Source organism: Macaca thibetana, chromosome 6 (genome assembly GCF_024542745.1).
Source record: "Macaca thibetana thibetana isolate TM-01 chromosome 6, ASM2454274v1, whole genome shotgun sequence".
NCBI classification, from domain to species: Eukaryota; Metazoa; Chordata; class Mammalia; order Primates; family Cercopithecidae; genus Macaca; species Macaca thibetana.
The window spans coordinates 18,259,837-18,279,513 of record NC_065583.1 but is presented as its reverse complement, the minus strand read 5'-3'; the positions used below and the strand labels follow the sequence as shown (position 1 = coordinate 18,279,513).

Below are 19,677 nucleotides of genomic sequence, written 5' to 3'. Positions count from 1 at the left end.
ATATTGTTCTTCATAGAGAGGCCTTCTTTATAATATCAAATGGATGCAATTTTTTACATTTAAAAAAATAGAAGCAGTTTGTTAATGACATTTTTACATTTATATTCACTTTATTATGACGTGTTTTAACTTAAGATCATAAATAACATTAGATGATATATTAATGTTTTCTATTTCCTCTAGGTTGCGCACCATCTCCTGGTGCTTATGATGTTAAAACTTCAGAAGTATTGAAAGGACCAGTATCGTTTCAGAAATCACAAAGATTTAAACAACAGAAAGGTAATAGATGACCAAAGAACAGTGGTTATGTGATCTTGTAAGTTTAAAGTTATGAATAACAATATTTAAAGATGTTATAGCATTTTTTAAAATGTGAAGTTAGAACTATGTTTAAATTGTATTTGATGGATTTATGAAACGGTCAAGTACAGAATAATGCTGTCATCATTACGTTGTTATATAACCAGGAGAATTAAGCAAGACACTCATATTGATATGTAGCTTGCCTTTTAGTAATTACCTTGACCTGTCAGGGAATATTAAGAAAATCAGAACCATATTAGATGTGTAAAAATATTGTGTAATTATTTGAAAATGTGCAACTAAGAAAAGAATATATTGTTTCATCAAAAGTTGCAATTAGAAATCTGGGGCCGGGCAAGGTGGCTCGTGCTGGTAATCCCGGCACTCTGTGACGCCAAGGTGGGTGGATCACCTGAGTTCAGGTGTTCAAGACCAGCCTGGCCAACATGGCGAAACCTCATCTCTACTAATAATACAGGAATTAGCCGGGAGTGGTGGGGTGCGCCTGTGGTCCCAGCTACTAGGGAGGGAAGTGGGAGAATTGCTTGAATCTGGGAGGCAAAGGTTGCTGTGGGCCAAGATCACACCATTGCAGTCCAGGCTGGGTAACAGTGACACTGTCTCAAAAAACAAAAAGAAAAAAAAAACTGGAAATTGTGTTTTGTGTGTAGTTAAAACATGTTAACACCAACCATGATCTGTGCAATTCATTTTTCTGCAGAATCTAAACAAAATCTTAATGTTGACAAAGATACTACTTTGCCTGCTTCAGCTAGAAAAGTTAAGTCTTCGGAATCAAAGGTGACGAGCTTTTATATGCCAGCTGGTTTATCAACTGTGTCATCAAAAACATCTGAAGTATTGTGTTGGATTAGAATGGGTTAAGTGTCTGAATCAAGGTTATAAGTAAATCTGTGAATTAATGAAATGAGTTATCATTAGAACTCTAGCAAGTGTTCCATTTCTGCCTAGGTCATTATGTTTAAATGTGCCCTTAGTTCACAATTACAATGGTCTTCAATTCTCAGTCACTTCCGTGTTTAAATTGTTTATTACCTAGTAAAGATTTCAAAATTATGTGATGCATTCATTTATTGAGTACCACCATTTGAGTTGCTTTGATTTTGTGTATTTGTTTGTAGGGAAGGTTAAGTATTTTTGAAGAAAAGGGGGAAAATGCCAATATCTAAGAAAGATACTGAGAAACTGTTAAGGAGTGGTGACAGATTAAATTCTTAATAGTCTTGTGGCTTGTGCAAGAGCTACTATTACTATTTTCATAAGTTTATAATCAGGCAAGCTACATAATACTTTTTTTTTTTTTTTGAAATGGAACCTCACTCTGTCTCCCAGGCTGGAGTGCAGTGGTACCATCTCAGCTTACTGCAGCCTCTGTCCCCACAGGCTCAAGCGATTCACCTGCCTCAGCCTCCCCAGTAGCTGGGACTACAGGCACATCCCACCATGCCTGGCTAATTTTTGTATTTTTACTAAAGATGAGGTTTAACCATGTTGGCCCGTTGGCCAGGCTGGTCTCGAATTCCTGACCTCGGATGATCTATCCCAAAGAACTGGGATTACAGGCGTGGCCCACCATACCTGGCCGCCATATAATACTTTTTAAAAGACAGCTGGAGGGGTGCGGTGGTTCTCGCCTATAATCCCAGCACTTTGGGAGGCGAGGCAGGTGGATAACTTGAGGTCAGAAGTTCGAGACCAGCCTGGCCAACATATAGTGAAACCCCATCTCTACTAAAAAATACAAAAATTAGCTGGACGTGGTAGCACACGCCTGTAGTCCCAGCTACTTGGGAAGCTGAGGCAGGAGAATTGCTTGAACCTGGGAGGCAGAGGTTGCAATGAGCTGAGATGGCGCCACTGTACTCCAGCCTGGGCAACAGAACAGGACTCAGTCTCTCCAAAAATAAGGAAAAAAAAAAGACATCTGGGCACAGTAGCTCACGCCTGTAATCCCAGCACTTTGGGAGGCTGAAGCAGGTGATTGCTTGAGGTCAGGAGTTCGAGACCAGCCTGACCCACATGGTGAAACCCCATCTCTACTAAAAATACAAGAAAATTAGCCATGTGTGGTGGCACGTGCCTTAATCCCAGCTACTCGAGAGGCTGAGGCAGGAGAATTGCTTGAACCTAGGGAGGCAGAGGTTGCAGTGAGCCTAGATCCTGCCACTGCACTCCTGCCTGGGCAGCAGAGCGAGACCTATCTCAAAAATAAAAATAAAGTTAAAAATTTGTACAAATTACTAGGTTTTTTTTGATGTGAAAAATATTCAGAGTTGGGAAAAGTTAGGCTTAGGTTCTTCATTCATTTGGCAGTTGCCTAAGCCTCATATTCTGTAATACAGAGCTGTGTTGTTCAGCATGGAAGCATAGCCACATGTGTCTGTTGAGCAATTGAAATGTGGCTAGTGCTATTAAAGAACTAAATTTTTAATATTATTTAATTTTAATTAATATATATTTAAAGATATACTCAATTTTGTTAGTGGAACACTTTTAAATATTTTTGGAACAACTTGAGTATGTGAATTTACTTTCTCCTCTCTGTGTTTTATGAAACTAAACATACATAAATGTTTCTGATGAAAATTTAGCATTGAATTGAAATGGCTGTAAGTGTAGAATACAAAGAAAATTTTAAAGACTTAGTACAAAAATATAAAACATCTCATTGATAATTTTATACTAGTGACATGCTGAAGTAATATATTTGATATATTGGCTTAAGTAAATATATTAAGATTTTTACTTTTTAAACACTCTACTAGAAAAATTTAAATGCATACATGGTTTGCATTATTTTTATTGGGTAGGACTATTATAGACACTCTTCTTAGAAATTGATGTAAGTGGTTTGACTTAAATTTCTTGAAGAAACTGTCCTGAAATTTTGTAATTTATAAAGCCCCTTAGAAAACTAAATTACATACAAGTTTGTATGGAGCCCCAAAATAATAGTCCCTCCCCATAAAAAATTTCATGGAGTGTGAAATTAATAAACATGACACTGATGTCACTCCCACCTCCTGCCCCACTTAGAAACATCTAAAACAGATTTCATTCAAGATGTTGATCCCTTTCTTCCATTTTTAGATGGAAAAGATAGTCTTTTTCTAGCCATTGTTTCAGAAAGTCTGTTGGATATAAAAAGATACAGTGTGAAAATTGTATGTCTTATTTAGAATAAAGCCAATGAGAAAATTAGAATCAGAGCTTATGCTATTTCAGTTTTTATTTCTTTGCATCTGTATATTTTCCTCTTTGGGTATCAAAGTTTAAGTTGATTTCTCTTTGTAAGATTCTGAGACAGCATAATGAAATATTCAAGATGTATTGCTGTTTAACATTAGAGGGAGGCAGTCAGTAGCTTTATTTATAAAGTTCCACCTGTTCTTTTCACTGGGCTGATTAGGAAAATCCTGATTTATTGGGTTGAAAACTTTTAAACCTAAAATATCTTGAGATTTTTAGAATATTTTATTTATCAGATGAGTGACCCACAAAATTTTTAACAGACTCAGTGTAATGTTTGAAATAGAAACTGTTTGGATCCCTTAATCTTTTCTGGTAACTAAGAAACAAATTTGGCTGTGATATTTGTGACATCTAAATTTGCTTATAAGTTTTCTTTGGCTTTTAAACAGAAGGAATCTCAAAAGAATGATAAAGATTTGAAGATATTAGAGAAAGAGGTAAGCAGTGCTTTCAACTTATTGAAAAGTACATATAATAGAAACAGTTACATAGATTTAAGAGATAAGGATTCTGTTGCAGTGTGAGGAGTCCTGCAGTGAGGGAAACATGCCATTCAGAACAGTGCGTACGGGAAAACAGTTCTTACAACATTTCACAGATCTATCCAGGCTATGTTAATGTGGTATGCTGGCAACGCCAAGATTCAAGATAGCCCACTTAATGAAAAACTGATAACTGAAAATCATTATGTCAGTTGATTACAATTAGATATGTGGATCAGATATTGATATCTATCCATCATTGGCACTCTTCCTGTATGCTGACTTATGTTAAGACAACATAGCTAGAGGATTTCTTAGTGAGCATGCAATCCCAGCTGGTCAGACTGTGATGAAGGTAGGCTAACTCCATGCATTGCTCTGCACAATAGGTATAGGCCTTCCTCATGGGTGAAATAACACAGAGCTATGCTGTTCAATGTGGTGGCTACTATCTAAATTAAATAAGATAAAATTAAGAACTCAAATCGGCCGGGCGCAGTGGCTCAAGCCTGTAATCCCAGCACTTTGGGAGGCCAAGACGGGCGGATCACGAGGTCAGGAGATCAAGACCATCCTGGCTAACACGGTGAAACCCCGTCTCTACTAAAAAATACAAAAATTAGCCAGGCGAGATGGCGGGCGCCTGTAGTCCCAGCTGCTCGGGAGGCTGAGGCAGGAGAATGGTGTGAACCCAGGAGGCGGAGCTTGCAGTGAGCTGAGATCTGGCCACTGCATTCCAGCCTGGGCGACAAAGCGAGACTCCGTCTCAAAAAAAAAAGAACTCAATTCCTCAGTTGCACTAATCACATTTGAAGTGCTCAATAGCCACATGTGATTAGCAGCTACCATACTGGACAGGGCGTTTCCACCATGACAGAAATTTCTATTGAACAGTACTGACCTAAAGAACCCATTTACTTTCCTAGCAATGCTAAGCAGCTCACTGTGAACTTTGCTTCTCTGCCGTCTTTTTTTTCTGTTTCCGTTGCTAACCAACTCTTTTTCTCATGGATATATTCTTTCGATATATTAAAATCTTTCATTTGATTACAGTCGAATGTTGGCTTTTGACCAAGAGTATGTCAGAGTAACTGTAGATGTCTGCTCAGTTGCTCTGATTGTTTTGTATGTATTCTAATCATGTTAGCTATCATTTTATTGAGGATACATGTAGGGGTTGATATTTAATCACTGAGGAATAATCACTGAGTCTCAGTCAGATAGCTGGTGAGTGAGTGGTAAAGCCAGGATTAGAACTAATAATTTATATCAGTGACTTCATTCGGTATAGAATTTGAGGGTGGCAGGTTTCCCCCCATGACATTAAAAATATCATTTCATTTCATTGTCTTTTGGCTTCCACATTTTCTGTGGACAAATATTGGTCTGGGGGGGTTTTGTTGTTTTGTTTTGTTTTTTAAATCTGGTAATAGCAGCAAGAATGATGGCTTGCCAATGCCTAGTACATTCTCCTCAGAAGCCCAGCTCTGCCTTCTTGAAATAAAAAACATTTAGTATTTTAAGCTAATTTGAATTTGTGTAATTGAAGCTACAGAAAATAACTATTATAGGTGGAAATGCCTTAAACGTGAATAAATAGCAGCCGGGCACAGTGGCTCATGCCTCTAATCCCAGCACTTTGGGAGGTTGACGCGGGTGGATCTCGAGGTCAGGAGATCGAGGCCATCCTGGCTAACACAGTAAAACCCCGTCTCTACTAAAAATACAAAAAATTTGCCGGGCGTGGTGGGGGGCGCCTGTAGTCCCAGCTACTCGGGAGGCTGAGGCAGGAAAATTGCTTGAACCCAGGAGGCGGAGCTTGTAGTGAGCCGAGATGCTGCCACCACACTCCAGCCTGGGCAACAGAGCAAGACTCCATCTCAAAAAAAAAAAAGTGAATAAATAGCTTAATTATACTTGGAATTTATGGCAACTAAAGTTCTTCTGTTCTTAAAATGCATTAAGACTTTTAAGATGCATCATAGGTAAATATGATTATTCAGATAGCTAGTAACATTAGAATATCTACAAGCATAATGTCAAAATCAGAGATTTTTCCAGAAACTTTCGGGGTGATTATTCGTAATCATTTATTCTCACCTTGTTTTTGTCCAGATTCGTGTTCTTCTACAGGAACGTGGTGCCCAGGACAGGCGGATCCAGGATCTGGAAACTGAGTTGGAAAAGATGGAAGCAAGGCTGAACGCTGCGCTCAGGGAAAAAACGTCTCTCTCTGCAAATAATGCTACACTGGAGAAACAACTTATTGAATTGACCAGGACTAATGAACTACTAAAATCTAAGGTATCTGAGCCTCATGATAACATTTACAGTTGAATAAATATAAACATGTTTTTTCGGGCTGGGCGCAGTGGCTTACGGCTGTAATCCCAGCATTTTGGGAGGCCAAGGCGGGTGGATCACCTGAGGTTGGGAGCTCAAGATCACCCTGACCAACGTGGAGAAACCCCGTCTCTACTAAAAATACAAAAATTAGCGAGGCACATTGGCGGGCACCTGTAATCTCAGCTACTCTGGAGGCTGAGGCAGAAGAATCGCTTGAACCCAGGAGGTGGAGATTACAGTGAGCTGAGATGGTGCCATTGCACTCCAGCCTAGGCAAGAGAGTGAGACTCCGTCTCAAAAAAACAAAACAAAACAAAGTATACCAGGCAATTCAGATTTATTTTGTTAAGCAAACATGTTTCAAGAAATCCTTTCTCAGGGACTTGCTTTAGAATCTTGCAATGCACTTTCCAGCACACAGAGGTAAGTGACCACCCAAACAACCTTTCAAAACTAAACCAGCAGGCCAGGCATAGTGGCTCACACCTGTAATCCCAGCACTTTGGGAAGCTGAGACGGATGGATCACTTGAGGTCAGGAGTTCGAGACTAGCCTAGCCTAACATGGCGAAACCCCATCTTTACTAAAAATACAAAAATTAGCCAGGTATGGTGGCACACACCTGTAATTCCAGCTACTCAGGAGGCTGAGGCATGAGAATCGCTTGAACCCGGGAAGTGGAAGTTGCAGTGAGCAACACGGCACTCCAGCCTGGGTGACAGAGTAAGACTCTGTCTCATAAAAATAAAATCAAAACAAACCAGCAAGTCATATTAAGGAAAAGAGAGATAAGAACAGTAGACCGGTGCAGTGGCTCATGCCTGTATTTCCAGCATTTTGGAAGGCTGAGGGCTGGAGAATTGCTTGAGGCCAGGAATTTGAGACCAGCCTGGGCAAAATATCAAGACCCCATCTCTATAAACAACTTGAAAAATTAGCTAGGCATGGTGGTGGTGCACACCAGTAATCCTAGCTACTCAGGAAGATGAGGCAGGAGGATTGAGTCCAGGAGTTTGAGATTATAGTGAGCTATGATCATGCCACGCCACTCTAGCCTGGACAGCGAAGCGAGACTTGATCTCTTAAAAACAAAAGAAAAAAAAAATCAATCAGTAATTATGGTGTAGGTCAAAGACTGTTCTCTCTACCAAAGCATATTACAGTCAAAAACATAACCCCAGTGATAGGTAGAAAAATCAATACTTGTGTATTTTAAATATATCTTAGCAGAAAATATTTCTGAATTTTTTATGTGTTTGTTGTACTTAGTTTTCTGAAAATGGTAACCAGAAGAATTTGAGAATTCTAAGCTTGGAGTTGATGAAACTTAGAAACAAAAGAGAAACAAAGATGAGGGTGAGTGCTGCCTTTGGCAGGTTTGCTGTGTCTGGATCTGGGGATCAGTACAATTTTCTCATTTCCTAAAACATGTATCTTTGTTGTGTAGGGTATGATGGCTAAGCAAGAAGGCATGGAGATGAAGCTGCAGGTCACCCAAAGAAGTCTCGAAGAGTCTCAGGGGAAAATAGCCCAACTGGAGGGAAAACTGTAAGTGACTGAATGTGAAGAGAACTTGTTAAGTGGAAGCAATTCTTGATTTGACTCTCTTCACAAATTATTGTTTACTGAAACTTCAGACTTCTCTTAGTACTTATCTCATTGCCTCCCTCCAGTTGCCCTATTTCTTTTTTTAAATGAGAATGAGCCCTAATCATTCTCAAACATGTGCTAGAAAGTTGTATGAGTGCATTACTTTTGTACATCTTCTGTATTAATGATGAGGAAAGGTTTCATGATCTTATGAAAGTGGTCATTAGATTGAAACGGAAAAACACTGGTATAGGAAGTTGTGATTTATGCACAATCATAGGCTTTGATTTTGAGCTTTAATTTACATATAATAAAATGTGTGGATAGTAAGTGTTCAGTTTGGTGACTTTAGCAGTTGTATACACCTATGTAACCATTACCAAACAAGATAGAGAACATTTTCATCCCTTCAGAAAGTTCTTTCACACCCCTTCTTGACTCCCTGCTACTGCCTGTGCCATGTCCCCATCCCCACAACTACTTTCTCACTTACATCATCATAAATTAGCTTTGCCTTTTTTTATTTATTATCATTATTATTGTTATTATTATTATTTTAGAGATGGGGCATTGCTGTGTTACTCAGGCTGGTCTCAAACTCCTGGACTTAAGTGATACCACCCTGACCTTCCAGAGTGCTGGAGATAGAGACATGGCTGCTATACCTGTCCAGTTTTGCCTTTTTTTAGGACATGCAAGAGAGAAAGAGCATGTGTGTGTGTGTGGCTTCTTTTGTTTGATGTAATTTTTCAAGATTCATCCAATCTGTTCTGTGTACTATAATTTTTCCTATTTTATTTCTGAGTAGTGGTTCACCCTATGAATATACCTCCATCTCTTTACTCTCCTTTTGATCATTATTTGGGCTGTTGCCAGTTTCTGCCATTGAAAAGACTGCTGTGAACATGTTTTATGTTTTTTTATGGACATGTTTTTATTTCTCAGATAAATTTCTAGGAGTAGAATTCTTGGGTAATAGGGTAGTGTATATATAATGTTTTTTAAAATTCAAAAGTGGTTTTGCCATTTTTATACACCCCCCGGCAATGTATGACAGTTTCAGTTGTTACAGATTCTCACCAACATTTAATGTTGTCTGTTTGATTTTAGCCTTTCTACTAGGTAGGAAGTGGTATCTCCTTTGTGATTTTAATTTGTTGCTATGAATGTTGACCATATTTTTATGTGCTTATTGACCATTTTATGTGCATATCACCTTTTGCAAAGTGTCTGTTGAAGTCTTTTGTACATTTCTTGCATTGGACGGTTTGGTGGAGGTAAACAGATAAGTAATCGAATACCAGGTAGTCTGGGACAAAAGCTTTATGGCACACAAAATGCTATTTAGTATGTTGGGTGGGTGGGAAAACCAGGAAGACCACAAAAAAAAATTATTTCTAACACTTGGGATACTGTAATGATGGTTCTTGTCATTACAGGTTTTTTGTCAGTGTATATTCAGAAAACTTTATCACTTAAATAAAAATTTTAGTCTTGTATTTGGATATAAATTCTGAATTTGAGAAATCACATAAAATAATTGTTAAGAGTTAGGACTCTGGAGTCAGCCTGCCTGATACAGCAGTATCTGGTACATAAGCATTATGTATGATTATTAAGTAATGAAACTAGAATGTATTAACATATGCAATTTTTGTTTTAGTGTTTCAATAGAGAAAGAAAAGATTGATGAAAAATCTGAAACAGAAAAACTCTTAGAATACATCGAAGAAATTAGGTAATATGAGCAGTAGCTTTAAATTGAACCTTATTTTTTTAATACTGAATCATTTTTATCATTTTTCTGTTATTTTTCCCTGTGCCTAAATAGATGTGCTTTTTAAGACAATTTGTTTTAATGCAGTTGTGCTTCAGATCAAGTGGAAAAATACAAGCTAGATGTTGCCCAGTTAGAAGAAAATTTGAAAGAGAAGAATGATGAAATGTTAAGCCTTAAGCAGTCTCTTGAGGAGAATATTGTTATATTATCTAAACAAGTAGACAATCTAAATGCAAAATGTCAGCTGCTTGAAAAAGAAAAAGGTATTACAGTGTTTTATAGTTACTTTCTTTAGATAAGTGTTACATACAACATTTAGGAAAAATACTGCTATGCTAAAACAACCTTTTAAATATAATTAGCTATACTAACATTTTAAATATAATTAGCTATATAGCTGTACAACAGCAAAAACCTGTACTGCATTTTAGAATATTTTACTCTTATAATGTTTGTTTTCTGTTTGTTTCAATACAGCATATTACCTGTCTTGATTGAAATATATACAGTCGTATAATTCTTGACTTTTCCACTAGGTGGCTATTTAAAAATCAGTAGATATACAGAACAGGATTTGTGGGTTTTATTATGTAGCACATAATATATATTATATGTAATGATACAAAGTTCACAGTTGTGTTTTTTTCTTTGGAAATACCATACTAAAAGCAGTATAAAGGAATATTATGGGAGTCCAGTTTCTCAGTGTTAATGTTCTTATCTAATTCCAGTATTTTTCATGTTTTGCACTTTCTAGAAGACCATATCAACAGGAATAGAGAACACAATGAAAATCTAAATGCTGAGATGCAAAACTTAAAACAGAAGCTTATTCTTGAACAACAGGAATGTGAAAAGCTTCAACAAAAACAACTGCAAGTTGATTCACTTCTGCAGCAAGAGAAAGTAATTTACTACCATATTTTTTTAAACCGTTTGTTTTGTGTCATACATTTCCCTATGTCTCTGAACGCCTTTACACTGTGTATATTCTTTGATCTAATAGTTCTGTATCTTTAGAGTCTTATCCTGAGAACATAATCATGGATTTGCTGAGGATTTAGCTACATATTTTCACTACATGTTCACCACAGGGTTATGAATAATGTGGGAAAATGGCAACAGATACAGCAAAACAGGGAAATAATTTTTTAAAAAATTTTCTGGTTCATGCTTATGTGATTTAGGCTATGTAAACATTTACACTTACTTTGTAAAAGAGTGTCTAATTACAGAAGAAACAAAGCAATTTTTAAAATCCAGATTATTTATAGAACATTTTACATATCAGTGAGAAGAAAGTAAGTCCACTAAAACATTACGGGCATAGGATAGAAAAAGAGAAGGCGAAGTTCTGATGGCCTGTAAATGTAGAAAGATGCTCCACCTTAGTAGTAACCAAGGAAGTAGAAGTAATTTTTTTCACTTAAAAAATTGGCACAAATTAAAACATTTGATAATATAAAATACTGGTGAGAGTTAAGCCAACAGGTTCTTACATGTACTGATGTGAAATATTATAGTGTTAGACAACCTACAATAGCTAAAGGAATTGAGGAATATATACTGACCTGGAAAGATATCAACAACAGAGTATATATCATTTATATCCCTCCCCAAATGTGTATGTATATATAAGTGTATAGAAAAATACCAGAAGGCATATATATTCCAAACTCGTAGCTATCTCTGCAATGGGAAAACTAAAATTAGGGGAGGAAGTCATCAAAGATAATATTAACATCATTTGTAATATTAGAATTATTTCACAATGATGATTTATTTGTTTATTGTATAGCTTAAAAAATAATTTTATATAATATGGAAATCACCACATACTTTTTATATAATATGTGAAACATTATATTAATATCAAAGCCAGTTGGAAAGCAGATATATATATATATAAAATATAATTTTAGTTTAAGAAGTTTCTGCATGTGCGTTGCATAGAAAAAAGCCTAAGATGATATTTGCTGCAATGTTAACAAGGTATAGGAAATAATCTATGAAAACAAATATGCTATTTCTATATTGTTTTAAGTTTCCTTGAATCTCTTGCATTTAGGTTTCATCCTTCTTTATCTGTACTTTTTTTTTGTCTTCTAGTACAACCTCACAATGGCATTCCAATTTATTTTGGTGATTTTCTGTTTGGATATAGGAATTATCTGCTAGTCTTCATCAGAAGCTCTGTTCTTTTCAAGAGGAAGTGGTTAAAGAGAAGAATCTCTTTGAGGAAGAATTAAAGCAAGCACTGGATGAGCTTGACAAATTACAGCAAAAGGAGGAACAAGCTGAAAGGCTGGTCAAGCAATTGGAAGAGGAAGCAAAATCTAGAGCTGAAGAATTAAAACTCCTAGAAGGAAAGCTGAAAGGGTTTGTATTAATAGGATCTCATGTTTATGTATGACTACAGATGCCACAAATTATTTTGAGTACATTTTTTTTTAGTATTCTCATATCAATCATGTGAGCGTGTGAGGTTGGAATTGTTTTACAATTAAGTAGTAATTATTATTTTACAATTAAGTAGTAGACACAGAATGTGTACACCAAATGTACATGCAAACAAGTAAGACAGCCCCCTTTTTTAAGTTAAACGTATTGCCCCCTTTTTTTTTTTAAGTCCAAAGAGAGTTTTAATAAACAAATGACAAAAGTTTTGCACTTCTTTACTACTCTGATAATTTCTGAAATTTATTGGACATCAGCATTAGAACAATAATGGACTCGGGGCTGCAATTCCTGTACTTTGGGATGCCAAGGTGGGAGGATTGCTTGAGCTCAGGAGTTTGAGACCAGCCTGTGCAATACAGTGAGACTTCATCTCTACTAAAAATTAAAAAAAAAAACTAGCTGGGCACATTGGCATGTGCCTGTAGTCCCAGCTACTTAGAAAGTTGTGGGAGGAGAGTCACTTGAGCCCAGGAGATCAAGGCTGCAGTGAGCCGTGATCATGTCACTGCACTCCAGCCTGAGCAACAGAGCGAGACTCTGTCTCAAAAACAAAAAACAATAATGAACTTGGGGGAAAAATATAAAGAATCCCTCCCGTTAATAAATAGCATTCCCATTTTTTGTCTATGCATTTACATAGTATAAGTTACACTTTTAATTGTGTTTTTCAGGGAGCACAAACACTTCAGAAATGCAAAGCAGGCTGACACAATGGCACATGCCTAAAGTCCCAGCTATTCAGGAGGCTGAGATGGGAGGATCTTTAGATCAGGAGTTTGAGGCTGTAGTGCTCAATGATTGTGCCTGTTAATAGCCATGGCACTCTTGCCTGGGCAACATAGCAAGATGCCCTCTGAATCAGTAACTGATAAAAAGCAAATGAGAAAAAATAATTAGAACTAGGAAACATTCAAAAATAAGAAATATATTATTTACAGTAGAAAGGCTTTGAAATCTCAGCCAGACACGGTGGCTCACACCTGTAATCCTACCACTTTGGAAGGCTGAGGCAGGCAGATCAGAAGGTCAGGAGTTTGAGGCCAGCCTGGCCAATACGGTGAAACCCTGTCTCTACTAAAAATACAAAATAAATTAGCCCTGTGTGATGGCGCATGCCTGTAATCCCAGCTACTCAGGAGGCTGAGGCAGGAGAATTGCTTGAATCCAGGAGGCAAAGGTTGTGGTGAGCTGACGTTGCACCACTGCACTCCAGCCTAGGTGACAGAGGGAGACTCTGTCTCAAAAAAAAAAAGACTGAAATCTCACTTTTTTCCCTAATTCTAGTTCCTTATAATTTCTGCCACATTATGTTTCCTTCTCCCGCGCACTTATTTATTTCATTTTGTTTTGTCCATAGTATTTGCTAATTTTTTATTTATTAAGAGAAACTATTCCTTAGCCTACATATTCCTATTTCATAGTTCAGGAACACAGGTCAGTGACAAACTACTACATTTAAGTTACAAAGTCTGGTTTGATTCTTGAGTTCAAATTTCAAATATTATTTAAATCCTTGGGATCTCATCATTAAAACACTTTTTGGCAAAGGACTATGGGCTAGATAGGAGTTTGTGTTATTGTACTATATCTCACACCTGTGTATCTGTCTCAGTAGAAACTTTTGTTATTAATCTTTTCTGTTTTCTTGTGATTAGTAATGAGAATGAACAGCAAGGTTTTTCATATCCCTGCTTTTGGGGAAACAATACAAATTGTTATTAGGGGTGTTCTATATTACAGCCAATCTCAGGGAACAGGAATCTTGGGAAAATAAGATTATGTCATTTTCAGAGAGGAAAGTTGAGATAATTATTTATTCTAACCCAAAAAACTGTGGTCCAATGGTCAAGAGATAATGATTTTTATTACTAATTTTGTTAGCTAGCTAGTTGATTCTGAGCAAGACAATCTTAGTTTCTTTCATTTTCTACTTCATTTTCTACTTATAAAAGAGTTTTATGAGATGATCTCTAAGATCCCTTCTAGCCTGGAAATTTCAAGCTTAAGAGAAAAACCAACTAAGAATTAATTCTTCTAGGGGACAGGGAAGAAAATAATTTTATTATACACTCTTTAGTAATATTCGATTGCTGTTGCTGTGGTGTGTATATTTTTGAAATCCCACACTTGTTACAGAATGAATTTGATCAGCTGTTTTTCTTATCTCACTGTCCAACTTAGTCTATAAGTACACAATGCTTATTTACAATTTTTAGTTCTATATGTTTTTTAAAAGATGTTTCATAAGCTCATATGCATATCTAAAAATTTTATCACCACTTTGGAAATATGTTATTTCCAAAATATCTCTGAGATTTAATAGCATGTGTTTATAAAGATGACTTAAAACCCATTCTGTCTATGCAAAATAATCCATTAAAGAAGTTATTGAATCTTTCAGTAATAGTGTGTTATGTGGGTTATTCATATAATCAGAATAAATCTACAGAGTCTTATAACTGTTTCTGTAATTTAAAATGAAGTGTCTTTAATTGTTCATAGTCTTTCTCAAGTATCTAAATGGAGAGAATGGAACTTCATTCAATCCAGATGTTTTTTAACTGATAATCTTTTGCAGTCTTTAGTCCTGGCTAATATCTTAAGATTTTGTTTTATAGTCTTTTATATTCTACTACCTTCTTCCCCCAAATTTTTAAAGTAAAAAAGCAGGAAAGATAAGTTGAAGCTAGTAGAAAAATACATTAAAAACATGTCTTTCAAGGTAAGTCATAAATTAGGATCTGAGCTATTTAGCAGGTAATGCAATGGTGAAGATATGAGCTGTATGATTCACAGTTTCAAAGGTAAATACCATTTTCTTTCTTAGGGTAATAATTGTAGGTGGCATTTTATCTTTTAATTATTTCTTTTTCTTAGGAAGGAGGCTGAACTGGAGAAAAGTAGTGCTGCTCATAACCAGGCCACCCTGCTTTTGCAGGAAAAGTATAACAGTACAGTGCAAAGCCTTGAAGATGTTACTGCTCAATTTGAAAGGTATTTTTCTTTTGAGCCTGCACTCTTAAATGTAACATAAGCAGAAAGGGACGTTTACCCAGGGAAATCTGTGAACTGTGAACAAAGCAATCACACAAAGGATGATTCGTATTAGTTTAAATTCCATAATTACCAACCATAAGTGGGCATTTAGCATTATCTGGTAATCTTATTATATTTATATAATTCCCCTTTATAATTTATAGAAATTCCCCTTTCTCACTATCCACTTCAACTTTTATGCACTGAGCCAGGTGCGGTGGCACATGCCTGTAGTCCTAGCCACTCCATACGCTGAGGTGGGAGGATCAAGTCATGCACTTAGAAGCATTTGGTGCTTCTGCCTTACTCTCTTGATGTTATCATTTTCATAAAGAAATCAGAAATTTTTATCTCCTCATTAGACCTATAAAGAGACCCACATTTGTACTCATCCTATCTTCCCACTTATTACAGATGAAATGTCCTAGTCTTTTCATCTTCAGTGACCTCATTCTATCATTTTTTTCTCTCATAATTTGAAACCTTTTTACTGGATTTTTTCCAATCAATATTAAAACATGATAATATACATCGATCTTTAAAATATATTAATTAGCTGGGTGCTGTGGCTCATACCAGTAATCCCCGTGCTTTGGGAAGCCAAGGCAGGAAGATTGCTTGAGGCCAGGAGTTTGAGACCAGCCTGGGCAATAGAGTAAGACCTTGTTTCTACAAAAAAATATTAAGAATTAGCCAGGCATTGTGGCACATGCTACTTGGGAGACTGAGGTGGGGAGGATCACCTGAGCCCAGGAGTTCCAGGCTACACTGAGCTAAGATCACACCAGCCTGGGTGACAGAGCAAGACTGTCTCAAAACAAACAAAAAATAAATAAAATACACAAATTGTTTTAAAAACTCCTCTGACTTTAACTTCCTTTTGCAGCTGTCTAATACCACCAGTCATTCCCTTCTTAACCCAAAATTCTACTCCTTTTCAGTCCTTGTCCTTCTCCTTTTCCTTCTCTTGACAGAGAAGATTGTCTCTATATCCACTTCCTCACCTCTCGTGCCTTCTACTTATTTTCTCCTTAAATAAAAAGTTTATTTTGGGTGGAACTACAAATTACAAAGGCCAATATAATGAATACTTATATATTAATGTTAACATTTTTATTTATCACTTTTACTTTAGCTCATTTTGGCAGAGAGGTTCCTTTCTTTTATTTAGTAAATGCAAAAGAATGCATAACATGTACATAAACTATAGAGCTTGAAGATAAAGGTGACATGCATGAACCTATAAAAGACAACCAGTAAGCCAAAAGATTTTCAACAACTTAGTATCCATGTATAAGTTCCTCTACCATCCCATTTTCATGCCTTCCCTGAACAGATAACACTGTTCCAAAGTCTACATTATTTCCTTGTTTTTTCTCCCCTGTGTATTATAATTTTATGACACATATATCCATACAAATAATGCATTATGTAATTTTCCTTCTCCCTGAACTTTACCAAAAAATGTCATCATAGTATATACTGTTTCCTGGGACTTATTTTTCCATTCTGCATTATGTGTGTTTTCAGGATTGAATCATGTTGTCTGAGGCTATGGTTTGTTGATAGTCACTGCTATGAGTATTTTACTGTATGAATATACCACAACTTATTTATTCATTCTTTGGACTTTGGGTTGTTTCCCATTTGTTTAGTTATTATTAGTTATTTAGTGACTATAAGTATGCATGTCGGTAAGAATTTCTCTAAAGCCAAAGGTATATGAATGTTCAACTCTAAAACTTAATACCAAATCATTTTCCAATGTGGGAGTAAGAATCTACACTCCCACTAGTGTTATATAAGTTTCCATTTATCTTCTTTGCCAAAGCTTATTAGACTTCTTAAATTTTGCCAGTGTACTTAGTGTAAAATGGCTTCTTATTGTGGATAATTCATCTTTCCTTTTCCATAAAAGGCTTGTTTATGACTTTTGTTTATTTGTCTATAGGGTTATCATCTTTTCCTCACTGATTTGTAGAGATTTTCTTTATCAGCCATATGGGTTACAGGTATCTTCGGCCAGTTTAGCTTATTTTTATTTTCTTTTCGGTTTCTTCTGGTGAGCGGAAATTCTCGATTTCAATATGGTTAAAATATTTATCTGTGTGTGGGCACTTTGGCTTCTCATTTAAGACCTTCTTTCTATCCCAAGGTGTAAAGGTATTCAACTAGTTTTCTTCTAAAAGTTTTAAAATTTCATTCTCCATTTTTCCACCTAGAACTGATTTCTATCTGTGTAGCAATATAGAGATCAAATTCATTTTTTTGTTTTCCCTGTGGACAACCAATTGCCTAGTTTAATTGTACCTTAAATTCATTAAACTGTACCTTGTTTCCCCAGTGATCTGTTCCAACATGTGATACCTTATGACAGATAGATAAATAATTTGTATGTGTATATGTTTTATTTATAATTTTTATTGTATCAGAACATATAAATTGTATAAATATATATATAAATTATACATATATATTTATTGCTAATATCAATCCTGTAAAGGAATTTCCCTTCTCGTTAGTGTGAAGAATAGTGCTTCAGGAGGTTTTTATCTATTCTGTTATTTCACTCACCATCCATATACTCATAGTATTAAAATTTATTTCATCAAACCAGACCTTTCTTTACGGCTCCATATTCACATATCCAGTTACCCACTTGACATCAAGCAGACATCATACTGTCTTTTTATATTATCCAAATTTAATAACCTATCCAAACCAACTCTTGATCTTTCCATTGCTTTCTATCCCTAGCCTCTCATTGTTTTTTATTATAATCAGTGACATCATCTTCCCAGCTTTTCATTCTATAAATCTGAGAGTCATCCTTCATTCTCTCTTCCTTACCCCCAATATTCAATCTATCTCTTGAATTTTTCTACTCTGCTTCCAAAAGAGATCTTGTGTCTTTCCATTGCCAGCTCCTTAGTCTGAGCCTCCTTTATCACTCACCTGAGCTGATAAATAATTGTTTTATTTATAGAAGGATCAAATAATTGATCCTTCAGTTTTCCATTCTTTCCCCTGCCCTAATCCATCCTCCTCATAGCTCTAGAGTGAGCTACACATTTAATTAAACACCTTTTTATTTTATTTGTTTGTTTATTTATTTATTTATTTTGAGACGGAGTTTCGCTCTTGTTGCCCAGGCTGGAGTGCAATGGCACTATCTCAGCTCACTGCAGCCTCCACCTCACGGGTTCAGGTGATTCTCCTGCCTCAGCCTCCCGAGTAGCTGAGATTACAGGTGTCCGCCACCACGCTCGGCTGATTTTTTGTGTTTTTAGTAGTGAGGAGGTTTCACCATGTTGGTCATGCTGATCTCGAACTCCTGACCTCAGGTGATCTACCCATCTCAGCCTCCCAGAGTGCTGGGATTACAGGCATGAGCCACCATGCCTGGCCTACTTGGATACCTTTAATGGTTCCTGTCTATCCCCCAGGTAAGCCCACTGTGCCCTGCTCTGATGACCCTCATGCCACCAGCTTCTGCTCCAGCCTTTCTTACTCATTAGGCTCTAGTCTCACTTCTTATTTTTTGATTGTGAGTAATTTTCATGTTTGGTAGTTGATTTCTTTTCCATCTCTTGTATGCATACTTCCTGCACCTAGTAGGCACTTGATTTTTTTTTCTTTGAATACACAGCAGATGCCATGTAAACTCATTAGTACTTAGCTCAGAACACTGAATTCTTACCTGTGTTAAATGCATGAATACATTAAAAACGTTTTAGTTTTACCTAAAAGTATATAAAATGTAAACTGATCAGTTATGATTGTCATATGTAATAGTTAGAAAACTACTTTGACTTTCTTTTTCTTTTTAATAAGCTATAAAGCATTAACAGCCAGTGAGATAGAAGATCTTAAGCTGCAGAACTCATCATTACAGGAAACAGTGGCCAAGGCTGGAAAAAGTGCAGAGGATGTTCAGCATCAGATACTGGCAACTGAGAGCTCAAATCAAGAATATGCACGGTATATACAGCTAATAATGGCCTTAGAACCATTAAGACAATTTAATGTTGAAAGCCAGCTGGTAACTGTCCCTTGGCTTGCTTTTGGCCATCTTACATTGCAAATTAAGAATTTACTCAGTTAAAAAATGACGCTTCTTGAAGAGTTCCTTGGGTTTTTTTTTTTTTAAAAGGGAAAAATTAATGAAAATGGCTATAAAATGTTTAGTGAACTCTTCTCTCTCAAACCAAAGGATGCTTCTAGATCTGCAGACCAAGTCAGCATTAAAAGAAACAGAAATTAAAGAAATCACAGTTTCTTTTCTTCAAAAAATAACTGATTTGCAGAACCAACTCAAGCAACAAGAGGAAGACTTTAGAAAACAGCTAGAAGATGAAGAAGGAAGGTATTCCGTGATTAGAGCCTGAGTGCCTTATAACTCAG

At 36.3% G+C, this 19,677-nt stretch overlaps 2 protein-coding genes across 5 annotated transcripts in view; one reads left to right on the top strand and one right to left on the bottom strand.

The window, feature by feature from the left end:
- Positions 1 to 19,677, bottom strand: part of NUDCD2 (NudC domain containing 2) — a 991,190-nt gene that overhangs the window by 14,191 nt on the left and 957,322 nt on the right. The window lies entirely within an intron of this gene.
- The window catches only part of HMMR (hyaluronan mediated motility receptor), a 34,071-nt gene that overhangs the window by 4,707 nt on the left and 9,687 nt on the right, over positions 1 to 19,677 (top strand). For 2 of the 4 annotated variants that reach the window (XM_050792693.1, XM_050792690.1), the window contains exons 2-14: positions 184 to 282; positions 1,028 to 1,107; positions 3,969 to 4,016; positions 6,177 to 6,365; positions 7,677 to 7,763; positions 7,855 to 7,955; positions 9,661 to 9,735; positions 9,862 to 10,040; positions 10,535 to 10,683; positions 11,942 to 12,156; positions 15,115 to 15,231; positions 19,108 to 19,254; positions 19,487 to 19,639. In XM_050792693.1, coding sequence (XP_050648650.1) covers positions 6,249 to 6,365; positions 7,677 to 7,763; positions 7,855 to 7,955; positions 9,661 to 9,735; positions 9,862 to 10,040; positions 10,535 to 10,683; positions 11,942 to 12,156; positions 15,115 to 15,231; positions 19,108 to 19,254; positions 19,487 to 19,639 — 1,340 coding nt within the window. In that variant the 5' untranslated portion in view covers positions 184 to 282; positions 1,028 to 1,107; positions 3,969 to 4,016; positions 6,177 to 6,248. The remainder of the gene's footprint in view (positions 1 to 183; positions 283 to 1,027; positions 1,108 to 3,968; positions 4,017 to 6,176; positions 6,366 to 7,676; positions 7,764 to 7,854; positions 7,956 to 9,660; positions 9,736 to 9,861; positions 10,041 to 10,534; positions 10,684 to 11,941; positions 12,157 to 15,114; positions 15,232 to 19,107; positions 19,255 to 19,486; positions 19,640 to 19,677) is intronic. The other 2 variants (XM_050792691.1, XM_050792692.1) reach the window with 2 other exon arrangements.